The sequence below is a fragment of the Oncorhynchus nerka genome, linkage group LG3 (assembly GCF_034236695.1).
Source record: "Oncorhynchus nerka isolate Pitt River linkage group LG3, Oner_Uvic_2.0, whole genome shotgun sequence".
Classification (NCBI taxonomy): Eukaryota; Metazoa; Chordata; class Actinopteri; order Salmoniformes; family Salmonidae; genus Oncorhynchus; species Oncorhynchus nerka.
The window spans coordinates 64,594,535-64,622,063 of NC_088398.1; the positions used below are offsets into that span (position 1 = coordinate 64,594,535).

The 27,529-nt window shown below is 46.4% G+C and overlaps 1 protein-coding gene across 1 annotated transcript in view; it reads left to right on the forward strand.

Moving 5' to 3' along the window:
* LOC115122915 (immunoglobulin superfamily member 3-like) overlaps positions 1-27,529 on the forward strand; it is a 47,583-nt gene that overhangs the window by 7,514 nt on the left and 12,540 nt on the right. The window contains exon 2 of the mRNA XM_065005752.1: positions 22,861-23,238. Within this exon, the coding sequence (XP_064861824.1) occupies positions 22,861-23,238 (378 nt within the window). The remainder of the gene's footprint in view (positions 1-22,860; positions 23,239-27,529) is intronic.

A 27,529-nucleotide genomic window follows, 5' to 3' on the forward strand; every position in this document is an offset into this window, starting at 1 on the left:
AGTGACTTCTGTCTGGCCACTATACCATAAAGGCCTGTTTGTTGGAGTGCTGCACAGATGGTTGTCCTTCTGCAAGGTTCTCCCATCTCCACAGAGGAACTCTGGAGCTCTGTCAGAGTGACCATCACCTCCCTGACCAAGGCCCTTCTCCCCTAATTGCTCAGTTTGGCTGGGCCGCCAGCTCTAGGAAGAGTCTTGGTGGTTCCAAACTTCTTCCATTTAAGAATGATGGAGGCCACTGTGTTCTTGAGCACCTTTAATGCTGCAGAAATGTTTTGGTACCCTTCCCCAGATCTGCACCTCGACACAATCCTGTCTGGGCCTTGGACCTCACGGCTTAGTTTTTGCTCTGACATGCACTGTCAACTGTGGGACCTTATATAGATAGATGTGTATCTTTCTAAATCTTGTCCAATCAATTGAATTTACCACAGGTGGACTCCAATCAAGTTGTAGAAACATCTCAAGGATGATCAATGGAAACAGGATGCACCTGAGCTCAATTTCGAGTCTCACAGCAAAGGGTCTGAATACTTATGTAAACAAGGTTTTTGTGTTTTTTATTTGTAATACATTTGCAAAAATGTCTAAACCTGTTATGGGGTATTGTGTGTAGATTGAGGAGTTTTATTTATTGAATCCATTTTAGAACAAGGCAGGAACGTAACAAAATGTGGAAAAAGTGAATGCATCTGAATACTTTCCTTGAAGGAACTGTATGTATAGGGGTAAGGCGACTAGGCATCAGGATATATGATAAACGGAGTAGCAACAGCGTATATGATGATTGTATGTGTGCGTGTGTGTAGAGTCATTATAAATGTGTGTATATGTTGGAATGTCTGTGTGTGTGTAAGTTTGTAGAGTCCTGTGAGTGTGCATAGAGACAGTGCAAAAACAAAATACAAGGGTCAACTCAGCTAGTCCATGTAGCCATTCTGTTAGCTATTTAGCAGTCTTATGGTTTGGGGATAGAAGCTGTTCAAGAGCCTGTTGGTGTCTGATTTGATGCATCGGTACCGCTTGTGTGCGGAAGCAGAGACAACTGCCTATGGCTTGGGTGGCTGGAGTCTTTAACAATTTTACAGGCCTTCCTTTCACACTGCCTGATCTAGAGGTACTGGATGGAAGGGAGCTTGGCCCCAGTTATGTAATGGGCTGTGTCACGCCCTGACCTTAGATATCTCTGTTTTTCTATATATTTTGGTTAGGTCAGGGTGTGACTAGGGTGGGAACTCTAGTTCTTGAATGTCTAGGGTCTTTGTATGTCTAGGGGTCTTTGTATGTCTATGTTGGCCTGATATGGTTCCCAATCAGAGACAGCTGTTTATCGTTGTCTCTGATTGGGGATCATATTTAGGTAGCCATTTTCCTCATTTTGTGTTGTGGGATCTTGTCTATGTATAGTTGCCTTAGTGCACATCAGTAGCTTCATGTTTCATTTGGTTGTTGTTTTGTTCAGTGAGTTTTGATTTATTGAAATGGTGTGGAACTCTACTCACGCTGCGCCTTGGTCTCATCATTATGACGAACCTGATAGGCTGTCCTTTTCACCCTCTGTAGCACCATGCGATTGAGGACGGTTCTGTTGCCATATAGTGATGCAGCCAGTCAAGATGCTCTCAGTGGTGCAGCTGTAGAACTTTTAGAGGATTTGAGGGCCCATGCCAAACCTTTTCAATCTCCCTAGGGGTGAAGAGGTACTGTCGTGCCTTCTTCACGACTGTGCACGTATGAGTGGACCATTTTAAATCCTTAGTGATTTGGCACAGAGGGACTTTTAGCTCTCGACCCAGTCCACTGCAGTCCCATCGATGTGGGTGTGCTCTCTCCTCCCCCGTTCCCTGTAGTCCACGATCAGCTCCTTGGTCTTACCAAAGTTGAGGGAGAGGTGGTTGTTCCGGCACCACACTGTCAGCTCACTGACATCCTCTCTGTAGTCTCAACGTCGCCATGATCAAGCCTACCACCATCGTATTGCCAGCAAACTTGAGGATGGGGTTGGAGTTGTGCGTGGCCACACAGTTGTGGCAGAACAGGGACTACAGGAGGGAACTAAGCACACACCCCTGTTGAGCCCCCATGTTGAGGGCCAGCATGGCAGAAGTGACATTGCCTACTCTCACAACCTGGGGTTGGCCCATCAGGAAGTCCAGGATCCAGTTACAGAGGGAGGTGTTCAGTCCCAGAGTCCCTAGCTCGGTGGTGCGCTTGGAGTGGACAATGGTGTGGAGTGCAATTGAGATTGTGTCGTCTATGGATCTGTTGGGGCGGTATGCAAATTGGAGTGGGTCTGAGATGATTGAGTGGATGTGTGCCATAGCCAGCCTTTCAACGCATTTCATGATTACAGATGTGAGTGCTACAGGGCGGTAGTCATTGTGTCATGAATCCGTAGAGTTCATGTAAACAGGAATGATGGTAGTCATTTTAAGACGTGGGGATTACAGACTGGAACAAGGAGAGGTTGAAAATTACCAGGAATGTGGCTGCCATCTATTCTGTGCATGCTCTGATAACTCTCCCTACAATACCATCCGGCCCTGCAGCCTTGCGTGTATTGACCTGATTAAAGACCTTACTCACATCAGCCTCGGAAAGTGAAATCACCCAGTCCTCTGGGTCGGTGGGGGCACTCACGCACGGTACGGAGTTACTGTCGAAGCATGCATGAAATGCATTGAGTTCGTCTGGAAGAGGGGAATCGTTGGGCAGATCACGGTTTGGTCCTCCTTTTGTAATTCGTAATGGACTGTAGCCCCAGCTACTTGCAACTGGCGTCAGAGCCTGTGTAAAATGATTCCACCTTATTCCTATATTGTCCTTTTGCTCGTTTGATGACTCTGTGAAGGTCGTAGTGGGACTTCTTGTAATTGTTCCAGCCGTAGCCTCAGGGTTGTCTGCGAAAGCGCTGTATGTGTTAGCCCTGTCCATAAGCTTTGCGAAAACCTCTGTATTAATCCATGTCTTTTTATTGGCAAAGCGACAAACCTTCCCTGTTGGGACAATGTCGCGGATGCATTTCCTTATGAAGCTGGTGACGGAGGTGGTTAGCTTGTCGACGTTATCGGCGGAACATATTCCATTCAGTGCTAGCAAAGCACTCCAGTAGCATAACCATTTCTCAATGGAGCGAGTCACGGGTACATCCTGTTTTGAGCTTCTGCTTGTATGGTCAGGATCAGATTTGCCGAATATTGGACGAGGGAGGGCCTTGAATGCTTGCTGCTGGGTAGAGTAACAGTGGTCTAGGACTTTATCACCCCTGTGGAGACTGATGCTGACGGAAGTTGGGCATCACATGTCTTAATGACACGGAATTAAAATCGCCGGCAACAAGAAAGTTTTCCTGCATGTTTATAGCCTCATATAGTTTAAGTGCCAGTTTTAACAATCAGTTTTACAAGAGCACGGCGATCTGCTGTTACACAGCAAAAAAACTGGTACTGCTCTCTTCACACAATTTAGCATTCATTCCCCGGACACGTGAAAGACAAGTTGGAAAATAGCCTGCTGTGTTATTTTTAAACTCCTTAGGGACGTCCTGCTTAAATGAATCAGGTGCTTGTCTGCAGCATCTGTTTTTTTTCTCTGGATGGAGTAACTCTGTACTGTGCTCTGTTTGTTTCTGTAGTGGTGAACTCTGTATAGCAGCACCTCATAATGGAGGTCATGAACTCTTTGACCTTAGAGCTGACCACCAGAGTTTTGTGCTGCTTTTTGAGTTAGTTTTGATTATTAAAAAATAATCACGGTTTTCGATTTTGGTTTAGATTATTATACATTATGTGGGTTGATTGAACGGGTTGATTGAATGCAGAATAAAAATAATTATTAAAAGTCCTATGATGGTAGTGACTGCCCATTATTGCTTATAACTTAGTAAAAATAATTTATTAACATTACCATAATAAAATATTTCAGTTGTTCTTTACATTTGTTTATTTAATGACTTTTTAATTTCAAGTCATCTCATCTCTATAGAGCTGGTGCCTATGCTGTCTGACAATATCACGATTTTAATAGTTCTTCAAAGTAAATGAGGCATACTTTTATGACTGCTGAATACCAGATAGAGAGAGACCTTGTGAAGCAACTGCTCTCTCTCCCTTTTAATCGTGAATTCTTCTGTCTGTTCCCTCCATGTCTACCCCACAATAACCTAAGGTAGCAGGCGTAAAAGAAACACAAAGCCCGGACAAGTAGAGCGCAATGGATTATGGTCATTGTAGTTCATTGCCACGTTTTCTGCTCTAAACTATTTAGAATATTGGCCTGTTGCACAGTTCAGGATTTATCTCTAGAGAAGCTGTGCAATGTATGTATTGAGCTCACAGAAAGAAAGAAAACAGATGTTGGTCAAATAGTTGTTTTAAAATAAATCAACATTTGCTTACCAGATTTCCAAAACAGCTGTTGATGGTTTTATAGTTGTGATTGTAGACCTAGATATTTTACAGTAAACATAAATGTGTTTAGGTGTGTGTGTGCACATTTTATTATACTTGTTAGTACCAGAAGTCACCACAAGAATAGTAAACCAACTACAATTCAGAGAAGTGAGGACATTTTTGTTAGTCCTCAATTGTAAAAATACTATTTTAGGGTTAGAATTGGGGTTAGAGTTATGGTTAGGTTTAAGGGTTAGGGAATATAGTTTTTTGAATGGGAATCAATTGTTGGTCCCCAAAAAGTATAGTAAGACATAGATGTGTGTGTGTCTGAGGTACCCTTCCTCAGATAAGATCTAAGGCAGTGTAAAGCATGCTTCAATTCGGCTTGCGGCTAGAGAATCGAATGAGTGTGCTCGCCAACTCCCTTAAAAGACCTTCTCTTGAAAAATGAGAAAAAACTGCAATAGTACTGTTTGTCCATTTTGAGATGCCCGTAACCAGTATACACTTCTTCAAAATAGTCCGAATTAAAGATGACTCAAGAAATGTCTTTAAATCAGATGTTTTTGTCGATGAGATCTTACATAACTAAGATGTTTGGTGCGGTATTTCTCAATGAAAAAAATTGCAAGTCCAAAACTAACAGCAACATCACAAAATGTTATAATATGTGACCCGTTTCAAGAAGCGGTGCGCATGTCACTCATCACTACTTCACAGGAGAAGCATATGACAGTTTTATTTATTTTGTTATTTTATTTTTATGTGTTTTTTGGCATAAATTCCTTCTGGAGCATGTGAACTTTCATGTGCCTTAATAACAAACATTACATTTACATTACATTTAAGTCATTTAGCAGACGCTCTTATCCAGAGCGACTTACAAATTGGTGCGTTCACCTTATGACATCCAGTGGAACAGCCACTTTACAATAGTGCATCTAAATCTTTTAAGGGGGGGGGGGGGAGAAGGATTACTTTATCCTATCCTAGGTATTCCTTAAAGAGGTGGGGTTTCAGGTGTCTCCGGAAGGTGGTGATTGACTCCGCTGTCCTGGCGTCGTGAGGGAGTTTGTTCCACCATTGGGGGGCCAGAGCAGCGAACAGTTTTGACTGGGCTGAGCGGGAACTGTACTTCCTCAGTGGTAGGGAGGCGAGCAGGCCAGAGGTGGATGAACGCAGTGCCCTTGTTTGGGTGTAGGGCCTGATCAGAGCCTGGAGGTACTGAGGTGCCGTTCCCCTCACAGCTCCGTAGGCAAGCACCATGGTCTTGTAGCGGATGCGAGCTTCAACTGGAAGCCAGTGGAGGGAGCGGAGGAGCGGGGTGACGTGAGAGAACTTGGGAAGGTTGAACACCAGACGGGCTGCGGCGTTCTGGATGAGTTGTAGGGGTTTAATGGCACAGGCAGGGAGCCCAGCCAACAGCGAGTTGCAGTAATCCAGACGGGAGATGACAAGTGCCTGGATTAGGACCTGCGCCGCTTCCTGTGTGAGGCAGGGTCGTACTCTGCGGATGTTGTAGAGCATGAACCTACAGGAACGGGCCACCGCCTTGATGTTAGTTGAGAAGACAGGGTGTTGTCCAGGATCACGCCAAGGTTCTTAGCGCTCTGGGAGGAGGACACGATGGAGTTGTCAACCGTGATGGCGAGATCATGGAACGGGCAGTCCTTCCCCGGGAGGAAGAGCAGCTCCGTCTTGTCGAGGTTCAGCTTGAGGTGGTGATCCGTCATCCACACTGATATGTCTGCCAGACATGCAGAGATGCGATTCGCCACCTGGTCATCAGAGGGGGGAAAGGAGAAGATTAATTGTGTGTCGTCTGCATAGCAATGATAGGAGAGACCATGTGAGGTTATGACAGAGCCAAGTGACTTGGTGTATAGCGAGAATAGGAGAGGGCCTAGAACAGAGCCCTGGGGGACACCAGTGGTGAGAGCGCGTGGTGAGGAGACAGATTCTCGCCACGCCACCTGGTAGGAGCGACCTGTCAGGTAGGACGCAATCCAAGCATGGGCCGCGCCGGAGATGCCCAACTCGGAGAGGGTGGAGAGGAGGATCTGATGGTTCACAGTATCGAAGGCAGCCGATAGGTCTAGAAGGATGAGAGCAGAGGAGAGAGAGTTAGCTTTAGCAGTGCGGAGTGCCTCCGTGATACAGAGAAGAGCAGTCTCAGTTGAATGACTAGTCTTGAAACCTGACTGATTTGGATCAAGAAGGTCATTCTGAGAGAGATAGCGGGAGAGCTGGCCAAGGACGGCACGTTCAAGAGTTTTGGAGAGAAAAGAAAGAAGGGATACTGGTCTGTAGTTGTTGACATCGGAGGGATCAAGTGTAGGTTTTTTCAGAAGGGGTGCAACTCTTGCTCTCTTGAAGACGGAAGGGACGTAGCCAGCGGTCAGGGATGAGTTGATGAGCGAGGTGAGGTAAGGGAGAAGGTCTCCGGAAATGGTCTGGAGAAGAGAGGAGGGGATAGGGTCAAGCGGGCAGGTTGTTGGGCGGCCGGCCGTCACAAGACGCGAGATTTCATCTGGAGAGAGAGGGGAGAAAGAGGTCAGAGCACAGGGTAGGGCAGTGTGAGCAGAACCAGCGGTGTCGTTTGACTTAGCAAACGAGGATCGGATGTCGTCGACCTTCTTTTCAAAATGGTTGACGAAGTCGTCTGCAGAGAGGGAGGAGGGGGGGGAGGAGGATTCAGGAGGGAGGAGAAGGTGGCAAAGAGCTTCCTAGGGTTAGAGGCAGATGCTTGGAATTTAGAGTGGAAGAAAGTTGCTTTAGCAGCAGAGACAGAAGAGGAAAATGTAGAGAGGAGGGAGTGAAAGGATGCCAGGTCCGCAGGGAGGCGAGTTTTCCTCCATTTCCGCTCGGCTGCCCGGAGCCTTGTTTTGTGAGCTCGCAATGAGTCGTCGAGCCACGGAGCGGGAGGGGAGGACCGAGCCGGCCTGGAGGATAGGGGACATAGAGAGTCAAAGGATGCAGAAAGGGAGGAGAGGAGGGTTGAGGAGGCAGAATCAGGAGATAGGTTGGAGAAGGTTTGAGCAGAGGGAAGAGATGATAGGATGGAAGAGGAGAGAGTAGCGGGGGAGAGAGAGCGAAGGTTGGGACGGCGCGATACCATCCGAGTAGGGGCAGTGTGGGAAGTGTTGGATGAGAGCGAGAGGGAAAAGGATACAAGGTAGTGGTCGGAGACTTGGAGGGGAGTTGCAATGAGGTTAGTGGAAGAACAGCATCTAGTAAAGATGAGGTCGAGCGTATTGCCTGCCTTGTGTGTAGGGGGGAAGGTGAGAGGGTGAGGTCAAAAGAGAGAGGAGTGGAAAGAAGGAGGCAGAGAGGAATGAGTCAAAGGTAGACGTGGGGAGGTTAAAGTCGCCCAGAACTGTGAGAGGTGAGCCGTCCTCAGGAAAGGAGCTTATCAAGGCATCAAGCTCATTGATGAACTCTCCGAGGGAACCTGGAGGGCGATAAATGATAAGGATGTTAAGCTTGAAAGGGCTGGTAACTGTGACAGCATGGAATTCAAAGGAGGCGATAGACAGATGGGTAAGGGGAGAAAGAGAGAATGACCACTTGGGAGAGATGAGGATCCCGGTGCCACCACCCCGCTGACCAGAAGCTCTCGGGGTGTGCGAGAACACGTGGGCAGACGAAGAGAGAGCAGTAGGAGTAGCAGTGTTGTCTGTGGTGATCCATGTTTCCGTCAGTGCCAAGAAGTCGAGGGACTGGAGGGAGGCATAGGCTGAGATGAACTCTGCCTTGTTGGCCGCAGATCGGCAGTTCCAGAGGCTACCGGAGACCTGGAACTCCACGTGGGTCGTGCGCGCTGGGACCACCAGATTAGGGTGGCCGCGGCCACGCGGTGTGGAGCGTTTGTATGGTCTGTGCAGAGAGGAGAGAACAGGGATAGACAGACACATAGTTGACAGGCTACAGAAGAGGCTACGCTAATGCAAAGGAGATTGGAATGACAAGTGGACTACACGTCTCGAATGTTCAGAAAGTTAAGCTTACGTAGCAAGAATCTTATTGACTAAAATGATTAAAATGATACAGTACTGCTGAAGTAGGCTAGCTGGCAGTGGCTGCGTTGTTGACTTTGTACGTCTATGCCAACTGTAAATACAGTTGTTAAATTACGAACCTAGTTGATTTAGCCACAGAAAAAGTCAGAAACCTTCCCGCTACTCATGGTTGGCTGAGATAATGGATGGGCTGGACATGCCGAGAGATTACTTCAGACTGGGCTGCCATGTCACACTTTTCTGTCTATAACATGAGCTGCTCAGTATGTGTCGATAATCTTTGTAACCACAGCTTTTTTAAAGACTTAACATTAGCCATGGAGATCTGTAAAAGTGTTGCTACTGCTCTCGATAGCATTGCTGCCCAGAATTTTGCAGGCGAAGACCAGTGGGAAAAAGTTGTGATGGACTACTTTATGCACAAGGTCAGTGTGAATCGGATTGACTTGACACAACAATGGGGCAAACAAGCTGTAGTTAGCGACAAACCAAACGGTAAAGACACGCTGCCGTGAAGTGTTCATCCATGTATACGGGGAAGAGTCTAGCTATGTTTTCAGATATTCATTTCAGATGTTTTTGTTTTGTTTTCATTGCATGTTAAAGTGTACTGTTAGCTAGCTAGCATACTGTTAGCTGGCTAGCGAATGTTAGCTTTCTGGCTCGCTAGGTAACATTACGTGTATGCGATCTGTGTAGTAATATTGTTCGCATCTCAGAAACCATTTGCATTGCTAGTTAAAGCCTAATGAACATAGTTGGTTAGCTTTAGCTACCTGCAGATTCATACCCAAGCATTTCATGCATAGTGGCTGGCTATGACAATCCGTTTGTACTGTAGCTATGGGTTAGGATTATGTTTCATTGTTTAGCTAGCTAGCTATATGTCTAAACAAAATAGTCACTTCACAAGAGAATGATTACATGACCCATCAAGTTAGACATGTGTGTTGGGGGTGATTATGGCCATCTATTGTATTTCATGAACATGTGTACATGTCTAGACCATAGTGACCCATACAATTAGCTAGATGTGGCTGGGGCTTGGTTGTAGCATTTATTTCCCATGAACCATCAATTTAGACAAGTGTCTGGGTAAGCATCATGTAATAATTCTAAAATATTTAAAAAATATTTTTATCTGGACACTTTCAAAGTCAGATTAGGATATAGGCCAAGGACTAGATGAAGTGTATTTTTACCTGGTGTTTTTCTTCATTGTAGGCTACTACTTTCACCTCTTAGTCTTGCAATCTTTGGTTGTTTACTACACTACCTAACTCACTCTGTTTAGCACATGGCCTCAGATGTGAATCCTTCAAGAGATGGTTGGGCTAAGGCTTAATAGAGTGTGCATGATGCTGAATAGGTGTAGACAAAGAAGAGCTCTCCAGTAGGTGTACCAAAACATTAAAGGACCATTCTCTCAAAATTGAGGTTACAAGTTTATCAACTTTCAAAGCATAATTACTTTCCCATTGTTCCTCAACTGCAGTGTGTGTGATTTTCCATTTTGTAGCTCGTAGTCTCTACTCTCCGTTGTAAAAAACACCATTACATAAGACCGATTGGAGGCTGTGGGTTACATATGCACAAACTTTCCCAAACTGTTTCAGTTGGGAAGCATGCGGACGTCTTAACTGGTATGTTGATGGATTTGGCTGGTTTGCATAAATAGCTCCCTGATCTCCCATCCCCCGCTGTACTTTAAAGACCACGATAAGCTACCATCTTCTTTGAAGATCTCCCTTCTCCCTTCCTCCCTGGTTTAATAGGTACGTTGGATGACGTTGTCTCCTAGATACTGATCCGAGATCAGTTTGCCTCTGATGGGTAAGGTTAGGATTTATAGGGGGGTAAGCTAATAGTAGAAATGTGCAACTCCTACTCAGGGCTCTGTTAGATAACAGGGTAGCCCAGATTCCACTCCTCCAGATCCACCCACAATGCTCTGGGTTTACATACCCAGACTCCTCTCTCTTCCTCGCTGGATTCTCCACCCAAACACAGCCTCAGTTGGATGCACATGAGACGTCAGCGTTACTATGGAGACAGCTCCCCTGCTGCACATCCACAGACGCTGACACACACACACACCATCCCACACACCTCCCTCCAGTGTTAGCCCCACACTTACACACATGCCCATGGCAGCCATTGCTGTTTTCAGATGAAAACAAAAGAAGATAGTCAGTATAGGCCTGAGCTAAACTAACCCACAGGGATGGAGGGATCCGATCTGATTCTCCCTGGAACTCACGTGTGTGTGTGTGTGTGTGTGTGTGTGTGTCTGTGTGGTTTTGCTTAACTTTTCATCCTGAATGCTGGAATGATGAACAATAGTAGAGAAGTCTGTTTGAAGAGCCTAATTAATAGTTAATTGGGTTCCTTTCCAATCTGTGGATTAATGCACAAACATAGGGAAAGAGAGCAAGCTGTCAATCTCTAACACACACACTTACATCTACAGCTAAATGTGTGGGTTTGTATACTTATAAAAGATTGAAGATGGGATGTGTGGTTTTACATTAACTTTAGCAGCTGTCTGGTGTTTGTACATACACGTCAGATGAGGGTGTGTGTGTTCCTGCATAGCAAAACTGTGCAGATGTGTTTGAATCTTTAATTGTTTTTGTAGATGTTCTGTATGTGTGTTTGTGAGTTAAAGGGAGCGTTTTAAGTCCATCCCTTTGCCATGGTGTTGTAGGGCAGGGGAGCAGGTGGATATATTGAATTAATGGACTGGGGGAAGGGGGGCAGAGGGGGATGCTTCAGACGGGACAGGACAGGGGGCAGAGAAAGACGTGGGTGTGTGTTTGAGACACCGCCTGTGTGCTACAGTAGGTGTTATTATATAGGTGAGTGAGTTGGCCATAAACACTAAATTTATTACCATATCCTTCCCCGCCATCTCTCTCAATTATTCATTAATTCTGGGATGGGATGGGTAGAGGCATGGACAAATACTTACACTTACCAGGCATCGCATTAGCTTTCAGAAATCTGAATTTTCCAAACACAGACCATTAAAAAAATCTGTTTTAAACCATTTCAACAGCATTTTATATTGAAATTCAACAGTGGTGTTTTGCTTCAGTAAAGTTATAAGGTGCGTTCAACAAGGTTTTCTTCACACAAAATGCATTGTTGCAACACCATTCGGCAGAAAATTGGTGACCAGTAAAAAACTGGTCCTGAACATCTCTAAAACTAAGAATATTGTATTTGGCATAAATCATTCCGTAAATTCTAGAGCTGCCGCTTTCAAGGAGCGTGACACTAATCCGGATGCTTATAAGAAATCCTGCTAGGCCCTCCGACGAACCATCAAACAGGCAAAGCGACAATACAGGACCAATATCAAATTCCACAACACCGGCTCTGATGCTCGTCAGATATGGCAGGGCTTGCAAACTATCATGGATTACAAAGGGAAACCCAGCCGCGAGTTGTCCAGTGACGCAAGGCTACCAGACAAGCTAAATACCTTCTATGCTCGCTTCGTGGCTAGCAACACTGAACCATGCATGAGAGCACTAGCTGTTCCGGACGACTGTGTGAGTATGTGAGTAAGACCTTTTAAATAGGTCAACATTCACACGGCCTCAGGGCAAGACGGATTACCAGAAAACCTACTCTGAGCATGCGCTGACCAGCTGGCAAGTTTCTTCACTGACATTTTCAACTTCTCCCTGACCCAGTCTGTAATACTTACGTTTCAAGCAGACAACAATAGCCCTGTGCCCAAGAACGGCAAAGTAATCTGTCTAAATGACTACCGCCCCGTAGCGCTCACATCTGTAGCCATTAATTAAATGCTTTGAAAGGCTGGTCATGGCTCACATCGACACCATCATCCGAGACACCCTGTACACACTCCAATTAACATACTGCGCCAACAGATCCACAGATGACACAATCTCTATTGACCTCCACACTTCCCTTTCTCACATGGACAAAAGGAACACCTACGTGAGAATGCTGTTCATTGATTAACACCATAGTACCCTCCAAGCTCATCACTAAGCTGAGATCCCTGGGATTAAACACTTCCCTCTGCAACTGGATTCTGGACATTCTGACGGGCCTCCCCCAGGTGGTGAGGGTAGGCAACAACACATCCGCCATGCTGATCCGCAACACGGGGGACCCTCGGGTGCATGTTTAGTCCCCTCCTGTACTCCCTGTTCACCCACAACTGTGGCCGCACACGATTTCAACACCATCATTAAGTTTGCAGACGACATGCCGGTGGTAGGCCTGATCACTGACAACATGAGACTGCCCACAGGGAGGAGGTCAGAGATCTGGCAGTGTGGTGCCAGGACAACAACCACTCCTTCAATGTCAGCAATACATAGGAGCTGATCATGGACTACATGAAACGGAGGGCCAAGCACTCCCCCATCCACATTGATGGGGTTGTAGTGGAGCAGGTCAAGAGCTTCAAGTTCCTCTGTGTCCACATCACTAAGGAATTATCATGATCCACACACACCAACACAGTTGTGAAGAGGGCATGGCAATGCCTCTTCCCCCTCAGGAGGCTGAGAAGATTTTGCATGGGCCCTCAGATCCTCAAGAAGTTATACAGCTGCACCATTGAGAGCATCTTGACTGGCTGCATCTCCGCTTGCTTAGTCAATTTCTTGGCATCTGACCGCAAGGCACTACAGAAGGTAGTGTGTTTGACCCAGTACATCACTGGGGCCGAGCTCCCTGCCGTCCAGGATTTCTATACCAGGCCAGTGTCAGAGGACACTGGCCCTTCTTTGGACACTGTGTTAACAAACCTCCAAATGAGATTCAATGCCATACAACACTTCTTCCGTGGCCTCCAACTGCTCTTAATTGCTAGTAAAACTAAATGCATGTTCTTCAACCGATCGCAGCCCGCACCTGACTAGCATCACTACTCTGGACGGTTCTGACTTATAATATGAGGACAACTACAAATGCCTAGGTGTCTGGTTAGACTGTAAACTCTCCTTCCAGACCCACATTAAGCATCTCCAACCCAAAATTAAATCTAGAATCATCTTCCTATTTCGCAACAAAGCCTCCTTCACTCATGCTGTCAAATATACCCTCGTAAAACTGACTATCCTACTGACCCTTGACTTCCGCGATGTCATTTACAAAATAGCTTCCAACACTCTACTCAGCACTGTGATAGACTACATGCAATTTGCTATCTGTTTTTTCACTAAAGCCCCATATACTACCCACCACTGCGACCTGTATGCTCTCATTGGCTGGCCCTCACTACATATTCGTCGCCAAACCCACTGGCTCCAGGTCATCTATAAGTCTTTGCTAGGTAAATCCCCACCTTATCTCAACTCATTTCACTAGTCATCCCCAAAGCCAACACCTCTTTGGCCACATTTCCTTCCAGTTCTCTGCTGCCAATGACTGGAACGAATTGCAAAAATCATTGAAACTGGAGACTCATATCTCCCTCACTAACTTCAAGCATCAGCTGCCAGAGAAGCTTACCGATCTGTAAATAGCCCATCCAACTACCTCATCCCCATATATATATATATATATATATATATATATATAATTTGTTTTTGCTATTTTTCACCCCAGGATCTTTACTTGCACATCATCATCTGCACATCTCTCACTCCAGTGTTAATGCTAAATTGTAATTATTTCGCCACTATGGCCTGTTTATTTCCTTACCTCCCTAATCTTACTACATTTGCACACACTATATATAGATTTGTCTATTGTGTTATTGACTGTTTGTTTGTTTATCCCATGTATAACTCTGTTGTTTTCGCACGGATTTGCTTTATCTTGGCCAGGTCACAGTTGTAAATGAGAACTTGTTCTCAACTAGCCTACCTGGTCAAATAAAGGGGGGAAAAATTTTAAAAAGAGGAAGGCCCTAAAAATTGTCAGACTCCAGCCACCCAAGTCGTAGACTGTTCTCTCTGCTATCGCACAGCTAGCGGTACCGATGCACCAAGTCTGGAACCAACAGGACCCTGAACAGCTTCTTCCCCCATGCCGTAAGACTGCTAAATAGTTTGTTAAATAGTTAACCAATTGCAACTCGGACTATCAGCAGCCTGATCAATTATTTGCGAAGGAGTTGTGTCGTGCTGCATGAGGCAAATGGTGGTCATTTCTGATCCATGCTCCTACCTTTTTTTAAGGTATCGGTGACCAACAGATGCATATCTGTATTCCCAGTCATGTGAAATCCATAGATTAGGGCCTAATGAATTTATTCCAATTGACTAATTTCCTTATATGAACTGTAACTCAGTAAAATCTTTGAAATTGTTGTGTTTATATTTTTGTTCAGTGTAAACAAGGTTTCTGTGTATCATTTTCAATAAATTGCTAAAATTTCCAAACATGTTTTCACTTTGTCATTATGGGGTATTTGGTGTAGATGGGTGAGAAGGTAACCCAACAAAATGCCAATGGGTATGAATACTTTCTGAAGGCATTGTGTGTGTAACTGTTAGATGCACCCACACAGAATCACACACACATTCACACTACATGTCAATGTTTTTAAATGTATGCAAATTGTCGTCTTGTCTGTAATGTATTTTATGTTGCATCGGACCCCAGTAAGAATATCTGTCGCCATTGGGGTCAGCTACGGTAGGTAGCCTAGTGATTAAAGCATTGGGCCAGTAACCGAAAGGTTGCTGGATTGAATCCCTGAGCTGAGGTAAAAAATCTGTCATTCTGCCCCTGAACAAGGCAGTTAACACACTGTTCCCCGGTTGGCTGTCATTGTAAATAAGAATGTATTCTTAACTGGCTTGCCTAGTTAAATAAAGGTTAAATAAAAATAAAATAAATAAAAGGGTTCTCTCCCTACCAATAGTTGCTCAGTTTGAGGGGCACTTGAAAATGAGGGGGAAAATGAGGGGGAGGGATAAGGATGGGGCGGGGGTATTAGGATTGAGCCTCAGTGTGGGACTGAGAGGGTGTTTTCACAGCCAGCTTCAAAGCACTTGAGGCCCACAGCAGAGCAGTCCAGCAGCACACTGTGTTATTTACCCAACATCACAGGCCAGTTAAAGACAAGCCGGCAGATCACTGTGTTATTTACCCAACATCACAGGCCAGTTAAAGACAAGCCGGCAGAGCACTGTGTTATTTACCCAACATCACAGGCCAGTTAAAGACAAGCCGGCAGAGCACTGTGTTATTTACCCAACATCACAGGCCAGTTAAAGACAAGCCGGCAGAGCACTGTGTTATTTACCCAACATCACAGGCCAGTTAAAGACAAGCCGGCAGAGCACTGTGTTATTTACCCAACATCACAGGCCAGTTAAAGACGAGCCGGCAGAGCACTGTGTTATTTACCCAACATCACAGGCCAGTTAAAGACGAGCCGGCAGAGCACTGTGTTATTTACCCAACATCACAGGCCAGTTAAAGACGAGCCGGCAGAGCACTGTGTTATTTACCCAACATCACAGGCCAGTTAAAGACGAGCCGGCAGAGCACTGTGTTATTTACCCAACATCACAGGCCAGTTAAAGACGAGCCGGCAGAGCACTGTGTTATTTACCCAACATCACAGGCCAGTTAAAGACGATCCGGCAGAGCACTGTGTTATTTACCCAACATCACAGGCCAGTTAAAGACGAGCCGGCAGAGCACTGTGTTATTTACCCAACATCACAGGCCAGTTAAAGACGAGCCGTCAGAGCACTGTGTTATTTACCCAACATCACAGGCCAGTTAAAGACAAGCCGGCAGAGCACTGTGTTATTTACCCAACATCACAGGCCAGTTAAAGACAAGCCGGCAGAGCACTGTGTTATTTACCCAACATCACAGGCCAGTTAAAGACAAGCCGGCAGAGCACTGTGTTATTTACCCAACATCACAGGCCAGTTAAAGACAAGCCGGCAGAGCACTGTGTTATTTACCCAACATCACAGGCCAGTTAAAGACAAGCCGGCAGAGCACTGTGTTGACTGACTACTAACCCTCACCCCTAACCATTACAGCCTGTTCCTGAGCTAATGGAGATGGGAACCGGAGAGGGAAGGAAATTAACAGCGAGAAAGAAGAAGACATACACAGGCAGAAAGAGACAAATGGAGGGAGATAGGCTGAGGGGGAAAGGGCCTGTGTTTCAGCTCAGTCCGTTGAGCAATCCCCAGTCCCTCCCTCTCGCCCCCTCCGGCTTACTGCAGCCACCAGCAAGGCCAGGCTGAGAGAGAGGACCAGATCATCATGTCTGCTATTACCTTATCTCAACATGGTGCACAGAGAGGAAATGGGGGAAAGACAAGGGTATAGAGAAAAGGGGGGCAAGAAAAAGAATGGAAGGAGAGGGAGAGAAAGGCTGAGAATGAGTTTTGATAACCAGTTGTGTTGTGGCTGAGGTCCAACCTCTGAGCAAGAACAGAGACAGCAGCCAGAGGGTACAAGGAACATCAAGCACTGCTGCACAGTCACACACACGCAAAATACTATAAAGTATGTATTTTATTTAGAATTTATTTTATTAGGATCCCCATTCATTTATTTGTCAATTTAACCTTTATTTAACTAGGCCAGTCAGTTGCAACTCGGGTCGCAGAACTTCATGGGAGTTTTGGGAGCCACTCGATAGGAAGTGACATTTGCTCCAATCTTTGTTCTGCCAGTAGATTTTGAGGAATATTTGTTTTACTTCTCCCATTGACTTCTCAAACTGGTCTGGTCCGGTCTGCCGTGTCTGCTTCGCTAGCTTTCCAGAAGTCTCACGATGCTGCCCCTCTTGGTTTAGAAACTCTGCGGCTGAGATATCTCAGTTGGATTGTGATTGTTTGGCTTCCCCATAAACCCACATAATGCCCATTTACAGCTTTGCCATGGCCTATCTCTCTCTTCCAAATCTTTGGGAACAGATGTCAATTAGGCTAGGATTTTCAGGGTAAAGTTGTGTGGTTGATTTTTTAAAAAGGGGTATAATTTTTTCATACATGTGAATTTACATACATTTTTCCCAAAGCTTTTAGCTGCCTCTGTACCACCTGGGTGAGTTTCTTTGGCAGGTAGGGAACATTCCCTGGCCAACTTGGCAGGTGGACCCAGGACATTACTTCCAGACCCTGATAGAAATGATTATTACCACTCAGATGGATGTGGATGATAAATTATGAGTCATGTAAAGGCTAAAGTTGAGATCTCACCTCCTACTCTCTCTTTTTTTGTTGTTGAATTTTACCCCCTTTTCTCCCCAATTTCGTGGTATCCAATTGTTAGTATCTTACTATCTTGTCTCATCGCTACAACTCCCGTACGGGCTCAGGAGAGACGAAGGTCAAAAGCCATGTGTTCTCCGAAACACAACCCAACTAAGCCGCACTGCTTCTTAACACTGCGTGCATCCAACCCGGAAGCCAGCTGCACCAATGTGTCGGAGGAAACACTGTGCACCTGGCAACCTGGTTAGCGTGCACTGTGCCCGGCCTGCCACAGGAGTTGCTAGTGCGTGATGAGACAAGGATATCCCTACCGGCCAAACCCTCCCTAACCCGGACAACGCTAGGCCAATTGTGCGTCGCCCTTGGACCTCCCGGTCGTGGCCGTCTGCGACAGAGCCTGGGCTCGAACCCAGAGTCTCTGGTGGCATAGATAGCACTGCGATGCAGAGCCGTAGACCACTGCGCCACCCGGGAGGCCACCTCCCTCTCTCTCTTAAGCTGGGTGTACACAACACGATTTTGGCCCCATTTTAGCTGTCCCAGACAAGTTTTTGAGATCAGTGACAAAATCCCCATGTCATTCCCTACTTGGGGCTCGCGGCCATCACCGATGCTCATTTTAAGACTCAATGTCATCTTTGAGACGTCCCAAAATGTTAAAATATTTTTTACTTAATCGGCACAAAATCTGCAATGTTCTTGTAGTGTGAGGTGTGTAACAACACGTTTTGAGAACGGTGACCAGCAATAGCCAATGAGAGCTCGCCAGAGAAGAATGCAGTGAGATGATGATGGTTCACATCACCCAGAATGCAGTGAGATGATGATGATGGTTCACATCACCCAGAATGCAGTGAGATGATGATGATGGTTCACATCACCCAGAATGCAGTGAGATGATGATGATGGTTCACATCACCCAGAATGCAGACTCTCCAGCAGGAGCCATGACTACAACTAGTATGTGTTTGTACTTGCCTTTAACCAAAGCCAAAGTGTCAAATTGTTCGAGCTGTTCGAGTGTGTGTGTGTGTGCCATACTGACTCGGAGAGAGTCTGTCTGTCCCTGCCTGCCTGTCCATCTACATCACAGCTTCTCACAGAGTAGTGCTGGTGAAAGGATAGATGTAATGTAAGAGCCGTCTTAATATGGACCCAGGGCCATATAAATGTAATATGGAGAGAAATAGGACTTTCTTCTGCAGTCCTCTGAAATGAATTGATGCCTGACATGGTCCATTTCTTTCAAATGAAAATCACCCTTTTGCTCTCCCTCCCTCCCTTTTTCCTTCTCTCACACTCTCTTTCTCTGTGTTAATGGGTGTTAAAGGGGCATGATGTTGAGGGGATCCATAGGGAGAGGGAGGCAGATTGATTGTGGAGAAGGTTTAACCCAAGTCTAGTGTGAGACTTACATATGCACACCCCCAGCACACGGTGAAGTAAACGTATCATGTTTCAGTGTGCCTCCATCATGTAGCACCCTGGAGACTTTTTGGCCTCTCTTTGCTCTTTCTCCTTCTCTTCATCCCCCTCTTTCTATCATCCATCCACCCATCCCTCTCTCCCTCCCCCCTCTCTCTGTCTGAGAATGTTCACAGGATTCCAGATCTTTCAGATGAGACTGAGGCTCCCTGTTGAGAGATTGAGGACACTGATTGAGGCAGAGCCCATTGATTTATTTATTTATCTCTGTTCTATAATAATATATTCCTTTTTCACACTGCCTCCAGTTGCCTTTACCCCACATTTCTTCTAATTGTTCTTAGAAGTGTTTGGTGGAGGAGTTGGGACGGGACTGGGATTGTGTTGTGATCATTAGTCCGTGGTGTGGTCCATTCTGTGACAGAAATAGATTCACCTGGGCATAGTGAGGGATGATGGCCAGGGATCGATGTACTGCTACCCTGTTTATATAGCCAAGTTATTGTTACACATTGTGTATTTATTCATATAGAAAAAAACATATATTTTTCGCTCTGCATTGTAGAGAAGGGCTCATAAGTAAATATTTCACTGTTAGTCTACACCTGTTGTATTAGGAAACGTGACAAATTTTACTTGAGGGAGGAGAGAGAGATAGCGGGACCATCTTATGGCTCCACTGATGCCAGCAGAATGACAAAAGATATGTGGCTTCAAATATGATCAGCCGTAACGTGTTTGTGTTTATGGTGTGGAATGGATGTGTCACCTTTGTGTGTGTGTGTGTGTGTGTGTGTGTGTGTGTGTGTGTAAGATTATCCTGTGAGGGTTGGAGTAAGTCGGTGGTGTGTGAGTGTTAACAGTAGAGTTCTGTGAGATGGTGCTTTCACTGTGGATAAGACACCAGCCACAAATGATTGGATTAGTGTATAACCCCCCCTCTACCAATATAATCCTCTTTACAGCTTCCTCTTTTAGTGCATGTGTGTGTGCATGTTAGTTGATGTTTCAAAGCTTTTTAGTGTCATTGCCTGCAAGAATGTGTGACTACCTGCCTTCGCCTGAACAGAGAACAGACTTGAGAGGATGACAGACAGACAGACAGACAGACAGACAGACAGACAGACAGACAGACAGACAGACAGACAGACAGACAGACAGACAGACAGACAGACAGACAGACAGACAGACAGACAGACAGACAGAGCAGACAGAGCTGTCAGAGGGGTAGAGACACAGCTATATAAGGCTTATAGATGAACGCTAGCAGTTCCAGGGGCAGTTAGTGATAAAGACGAGGCAGCCAGAGGTGAAGAGGCAGCCAGAGGTGAAGAGACAGCCAGATAGTGGGTACAGAGGGATTAGGTTGGAGGGATGGAGTGATCAGTTAGAATTCTGGAGGTTTTGGTATGTCATTGTCAGCCTCTCAAAACAGCCTGCAGAGCGCCGTGCTGCTTTGAAGTATCACAGAGCCGCTTAAACCCTGCCTGAAAAGACGCAGAGAACCGCGAGGCACAGAGGAGAGACAGGAATCTGAGAGAGAGAAACAGGGAAGAGAGACTGGAGGGAGTGAGAAAGAATGGAGAAGTGGTAGCGAGGATGGAGGGTGTATGAGAGGAGAGGTCGAGAGGGAGGGAGGCTGGAGGGTGAATGAGGAGAGAGGTAGAGAGTGACGAGAGGGAGCGAGGCTAGAGGGTGAATGAGGAAGGGTAAAGAGTGACGAGAGGGAGCGAGGCTAGAGGGTGAATGAGTAGAGAGGTAGAGAGTGACGAGAGGGAGCGAGGCTAGAGGGTGAATGAGGAAGGGTAAAGAGTGACGAGAGGGAGGGAGGCTGGAGGGTGTATGAGGAGAGAGGTAGAGAGTGACGAGAGGGAGCGAGGCTAGAGGGTGTATGAGTAGAGAGGTAGAGAGTGACGAGAGGGAGCGAGGAGGAGAGAGAGGGAGAGCCTGACAGAATGAAACAGAGGGACGGGTGGGGAAGGTGAATAATAGTTTCGTGCTCAAACAGTATCAGTAGCAGCAGCCTAATCATGATCAATAAAGTGAGCATCAGTGATACAGGACCAGGACAGCCTAATCATGATCAGTGATACAGGACCAGGGCAGCAGTAATGTGAGCATCAGTGATACAGGACCAGGGCAGCAGTAATGTGAGCATCAGTGATACAGGACCAGGGCAGCAGTAATGTGAGCATCAGTGATGCAGGACCAGGGCAGCAGTAATGTGAGCATCAATGATGCAGGACCAGGGCAGCAGTAATGTGAGCATCAGTGATACAGGACCAGGGCAGCAGTAATGTGAGCATCAGTGATACAGGACCATGACTGTGAGCTGTATATGGTCAGACTGAACGGTGCCCTGGTCACTAATGCTCCACTATATAATGTCTCACTGAGAGCCAACACAGCCACAGAGAGTGCAAGAGAGAGGACAGAAAGAGGGGAACAGATAAATGTAGGGCGACGACAACAACTTCTCAATTTCAAACCAGTGACTTATTCCATGATCACACATTTATTGAAGATCATTTTGACAAGATGGGTTAGTTCCTGGAGGCATCCACCTCTCTCTGGCTGGTCCTCTCTCTATTTCGGTGTCTCTCTCTTTCTCTCTCTGTCTGTGTGTCTCTCTCTCTCTATCTCTCAATTTAAGGGTCTGTGTTTAAATCTCCTGCCTGTACATTCATGGGCAGATCTATCTTATTGGGGTCTATTGGATATGTGAAGCCTTGGAGTGATACATTTTGATATATTTTTTTTCTGAAAGCTGTTCTTATTGAACTGAAATCCATTTAAACTGGAAAGAAATCAGACATATGTAACCCTTTCATGAGGCCAAATGGGAAGAAAAGACAAAGGATCACAACACCAAGCTCAGGAAGGATGGAAACAAGATGAGGAAAACAGAAGCAAACCCACACATATTACACACACACACACAGAAATAAATGTTGTCCATTTTCTCTCATTTTGCCGACTCACTGAGCACTCACTGAGGTTTGTTGATTTTCAACTAGATAACCTTTTATAGGCAACACACACACACGCAGTCATGACAGTTAAAAAAAGGGGAGAATGAAAGTGTGAGAGAAATTACTGAGATGGAGAGAGGATGTTGGAACAAGGGAGAGAGGAAGTTATTGAAATATTAATGCAGTCCATTGTGTCTACAGACATACATCCTCTCAGACTCTCATCCACTCTGTTACACACACACACACACACACACACACACACACTGCTGTGTTCCCCAGTTGTTCATTCAGACAGGAGGCAGTGTCTTGTCCGCCTCTGTCTGCGGTGTGTGTGTGTGTTTGATTTTATGTGTTGTCTGCTCTATGTTCTCTCAATGGTGTGTCTGGACTGTACTGTGATCATCCCCAGCTGAAACTGAACACAGATGTTTACAGACATCCATGTCCTCCACCAAGAACTGAAATAGCATCCTTGTATTACACAGTATCACCCCCTGTCGTGTGTGTGTGTGTGTGTGTGTAGAGCGTGACCTCCTCAACCCGGTAATGTGTGGTTCATGGGCTGCTTGTCAGTGTTTTAACAACCTGCCACTGACCTCTTGTCTTTTACAGCTGTTCTAATGATAGGCTGTGTGAGTAGACTGTCTGGCACTACAGGGCTTTCTTCAGGACACTGAGTGGACCTGTCATGTTGACTCTGTTCATCTTGGGAGAGTGCTGGAACTGAAGATCCCAGGATGCAAAATGTTTTAACAGCAGTTTTGTAACTAATGTTCTTTCTGTCTTCCCCTCTCCTTCTGTCTCCCCCTCTCCTTCTGTCTCCCCCTCTCCTTCTGTCTCCCCCTCGCCCCCCTATCAGGCGTGAGCGTGGCCCAAAGGGTAGTGACCGTTCAGAGCGGACCACTTGTACGGACGGAGGGCAGTCACGTGACCATCTGGTGCAACGTGACTGGTTACAAGGAGGGCGTGGAGCAGGACTTTGAGTGGTCCATGTACCTGACCTCGGTGCCCGACCGCGAGATCCGCATCGTGAGCACGGCCCAGTCCAACTATGCGTACGCGGTGTACGCCCAGAGGGTCAACAGTAAGGAGATCTGGGTAGAGAGGCTGACCAGGGACTCAGCCCTGCTCCACATCACCAAGGTCCAGGCCAGAGACCAGGGGCTGTTTGAGTGTTACACCCCCAACACAGACGGACAGTACCTCGGCTCCTACAGCGCCCGTACCAACCTCACTGGTGAGTCCATGTTACATCACATCTCAATGTTACATCATTGAGGGTGTGGCTGGCTGGATCAGCGAGTCTTTGGTCAGGGAAAGTCGTGCCTCGCCCCACTCTCACTCCCACATCCCCTCCCTCTGTGCGTTGTTTTATTAGCACACTCTGTGTGTGTGTGTGTCTGTCACCAGCATCTGTTCCTCTGTTACACACACACACACACACAGCTGGTATGGTTGAGAATTCTGCTCCCAGGTCGGAATCTGGTTCCCGTCATGTCTTCATCCCTGATGCTGGTGACCTTGCACTGAGAAAGGGGTCAGAGGTCACGCCAGGCGCTCATGGCGCTCATGGGAGTAACCTCAGTTATGTTAATAGTCATACAGTATGCCAGTGTGAGAGTTGATAGACTAATGAAGTGTAGTTGGTGTGCCATTATATCTGATTTTAGTTTGTCACTGTTAGCCGGGTGTACATTGCTTAATAGACCCAGAATTATATTTATCAGTATTTTTTATCATTTCCCTCTGAATATGTGTTGGGTGGGGCAGCAGCGTAAAAGCCCCTGTACTAACTATAGTATATTGGTGGCCTTGCAGCAGTATGCACGGTATGCTTTGAATGTGGGGCAAGGCTCAGGCGTAAAGCACTGCAAAATGGTGCTGCTGATAACATACTGTATTTATAGAGTGTGTGTGTCTGGGGGGGTGTTATATGAGCCCCTCTCTGTGTCTATAATCTTAGCCCAGTTCCCCATGGTCAGGGGGATGTTACAGGGTTCTCTTCCCTCCCTCCCCTCATCCCCGTCTCTCAGCAGCTGCACGCGTCCGGATACGCAATGCCCTGTCTTCTACCCACTGCCTCCCCCTCTTTCACTCTCTCTCAAACTCCTTCTTTTTCTCTCACCCTCTCTCTGTATCAGTTCTGTTTGGGAACGAAGAACATTCTCGTCTCGAAGTAGGAAGTGTGTATCTCACCAGTGATGTCACAGGACAGGAGGGAAGTTGGCTATCTAATCAGATAATAGGAGGAAGTATTGGAGAGAGTGAGGGTGGGAGGGATAAGTGGGGGATATAAGTTGATAGGAGGAAAACTGAGTAATCAGTGTGGTTGCTAAGTAAAGGACGGTGACACAGTGATCAGTGTCCTCTCTGTCACAATTGGCTCTGTGAGACTGATTTATGCAAGTAGAACAATGTATCCTCTCTGTCCCCCGGGGAAGGTTATCTGCAGCGCACCTGGCCTGTCCGATACTTGATCATCGTTGTTTGAGTGAGGTGTGTCTATTGTGTGTCAAGTAGAATATATCACCTGGGCCGTGTGTGTGGCTGATTGTTCAGAAAGATGATACCACACTGTGTGTCTGTCACACCTTTTCTAATGAGACATGAGTCTACATGTGACTGTGTGGCGTGGGCTAGCTGAACAAACTGGCGCCCAATTTCTAATCAACTCATCAAAGCACCAACAAGTTATTGAAAATAACTGGAAATAAATTCAAAATATTAGTAACTTTTTTGACTTTCGGAGTGTGGACGTACCAGCCTGTCTGTGTGTTTGTTCCATAAACCAGTGTGAGTGTGTGCGTGTCTGTGTGTTTGTTCCATACACCAGTGTGAGTGTGTGCGTGTCTGTGTGTTTGTTCCATACACCAGTGTGAGTGTGTGCGTTTTATTTTTATTTTATTTCACCTTTATTTAACCAGGTAGGCTAGTTGAGAACAAGTTCTCATTTGCAACTGCGACCTGGCCAAGATAAAGCATAGCAGTGTGAACAGACAACACAGAGTTACACATGGAGTAAGCAATTAACAAGTCAATAACACAGTAGAAAAAAAAATGGGCAGTCTATATACAATGTGTGCAAAAGGCATGAGGAGGTAGGCGAATAATACAATTTTGCAGATTAACACTGGGGTGATAAATGATCAGATGGTCATGTACAGGTAGAGATATTGGTGTGCAAAAGAGCAGAAAAGTAAATAAATAAATAAAATAAAAAACAGTATAAAAACAGTATGGGGATGAGGTAGGTGAAAATGGGTGGGCTATTTACCAATAGACTATGTACAGCTGCAGCGATCGGTTAGCTGCTCGGATAGCTGATGTTTGAAGTTGGTGAGGGAGATAAAAGTCTCCAACTTCAGCGATTTTTGCAGTTCATTCCAGTCACAGGCAGCAGAGTACTGGAACGAAAGGCGGCCAAATGAGGTGTTGGCTTTAGGGATGATCAGTGAGATACACCTGCTGGAGCGTGTGCTACGGATGGGTGTTGCCATCGTGACCAGTGAACTGAGATAAGGCGGAGCTTTACCTAGCATGGACTTGTAGATGACCTGGAGCCAGTGGGTCTGGCGACGAATATGTAGCGAGGGCCAGCCGACTAGAGCATACAAGTCGCAGTGGTGGGTGGTATAAGGTGCTTTGGTGACAAAACGGATGGCACTATGATAGACTGCATCCAGTTTGCTGAGTAGAGTGTTGGAAGCCATTTTGTAGATGACATCGCCGAAGTCGAGGATCGGTAGGATAGTCAGTTTTACTAGGGTAAGCTTGGCGGCGTGAGTGAAGGAGGCTTTGTTGCGGAATAGAAAGCCGACTCTTGATTTGATTTTCGATTGGAGATGTTTGATGTGAGTCTGGAAGGAGAGTTTGCAGTCTAGCCAGACACCTAGGTACTTATAGATGTCCACATATTCAAGGTCGGAACCATCCAGGGTGGTGATGCTAGTCGGGCATGCGGGTGCAGGCAGCGATCGGTTGAAAAGCATGCATTTGGTTTTACTCGCGTTTAAGAGCAGTTGGAGGCCACGGAAGGAGTGCTGTATGGCATTGAAGCTCGTTTGGAGGTTAGATAGCACAGTGTCCAATGACGGGCCGAAAGTATATAGAATGGTGTCGTCTGCGTAGAGGTGGATCAGGGAATCGCCCGCAGCAAGAGCAACATCATTGATATATACAGAGAAAAGAGTCGGCCCGAGAATTGAACCCTGTGGCACCCCCATAGAGACTGCCAGAGGACCGGACAGCATGCCCTCCGATTTGACACACTGAACTCTGTCTGCAAAGTAATTGGTGAACCAGGCAAGGCAGTCATCCGAGAAACCGAGGCTATTGAGTCTGCCGATAAGAATATGGTGATTGACAGAGTCGAAAGCCTTGGCGAGGTCGATGAAGACGGCTGCACAGTACTGTCTTTTATCGATAGCGGTTATGATATCGTTTAGTACCTTGAGCGTGGCTGAGGTGCACCCGTGACCGGCTCGGAAACCAGATTGCACAGCGGAGAAGGTACGGTGGGATTCGAGATGGTCAGTGACCTGTTTGTTGACTTGGCTTTCGAAGACCTTAGATAGGCAGGGCAGGATGGATATAGGTCTATAGCAGTTTGGGTCCAGGGTGTCTCCCCCTTTGAAGAGGGGATGACTGCGGCAGCTTTCAATCCTTGGGGATCTCAGACGATATGAAAGAGAGGTTGAACAGGCTGGTAATAGGGGTTGCGACAATGGCGGCAGATAGTTTCAGAAATAGAGGGTCCAGATTGTCAAGCCCAGCTGATTTGTACGGGTCTAGGTTTTGCAGCTCTTTCAGAACATCTGCTATCTGGATTTGGGTAAAGGAGAACCTGGAGAGGCTTGGGCGAGGAGCTGCGGGGGCGGAGCTGTTGGCCGAGGTTGGAGTAGCCAGGCGGAAGGCATGGCCAGCCGTTGAGAAGTGCTTATTGAAGCTTTCGATAATCGTGGATTTATCGGTGGAGACCGTGTTACCTAGCCTCAGTGCAGTGGGCAGCTGGGAGGAGGTACTCTTGTTCTCCATGGACTTCACAGTGTCCCAGAACTTTTGGAGTTGGAGCTACAGGATGCAAACTTCTGCCTGAAGAAGCTGGCCTTAGCTTTCCTGACTGACTGCGTGTATTGGTTCCTGACTTCCTGAACAGTTGCATATCACGGGGCTATTCGATGCTATTGCAGTCCGCCACAGGATGTTTTTGTGCTGGTCGAGGGCAGTCAGGTCTGGAGTGAACCAAGGGCTGTATCTGTTCTTGGTTCTGCATTTTTTGAACGGAGCATGCTTATCTAAAATGGTGAGGAAGTTACTTTTAAAGAATGACCAGGCATCCTCAACTGACGGGATGAGGTCAATGTCCTTCCAGGATACCCGGGCCAGGTCGATTAGAAAGGCCTGCTCACAGAAGTGTTTTAGGGAGCGTTTGACAGTGATGAGGGGTGGTCGTTTGACTGCGGCTCCGTGGCGGATACAGGCAATGAGGCAGTGATCGCTGAGATCCTGGTTGAAGACAGCGGAGGTGT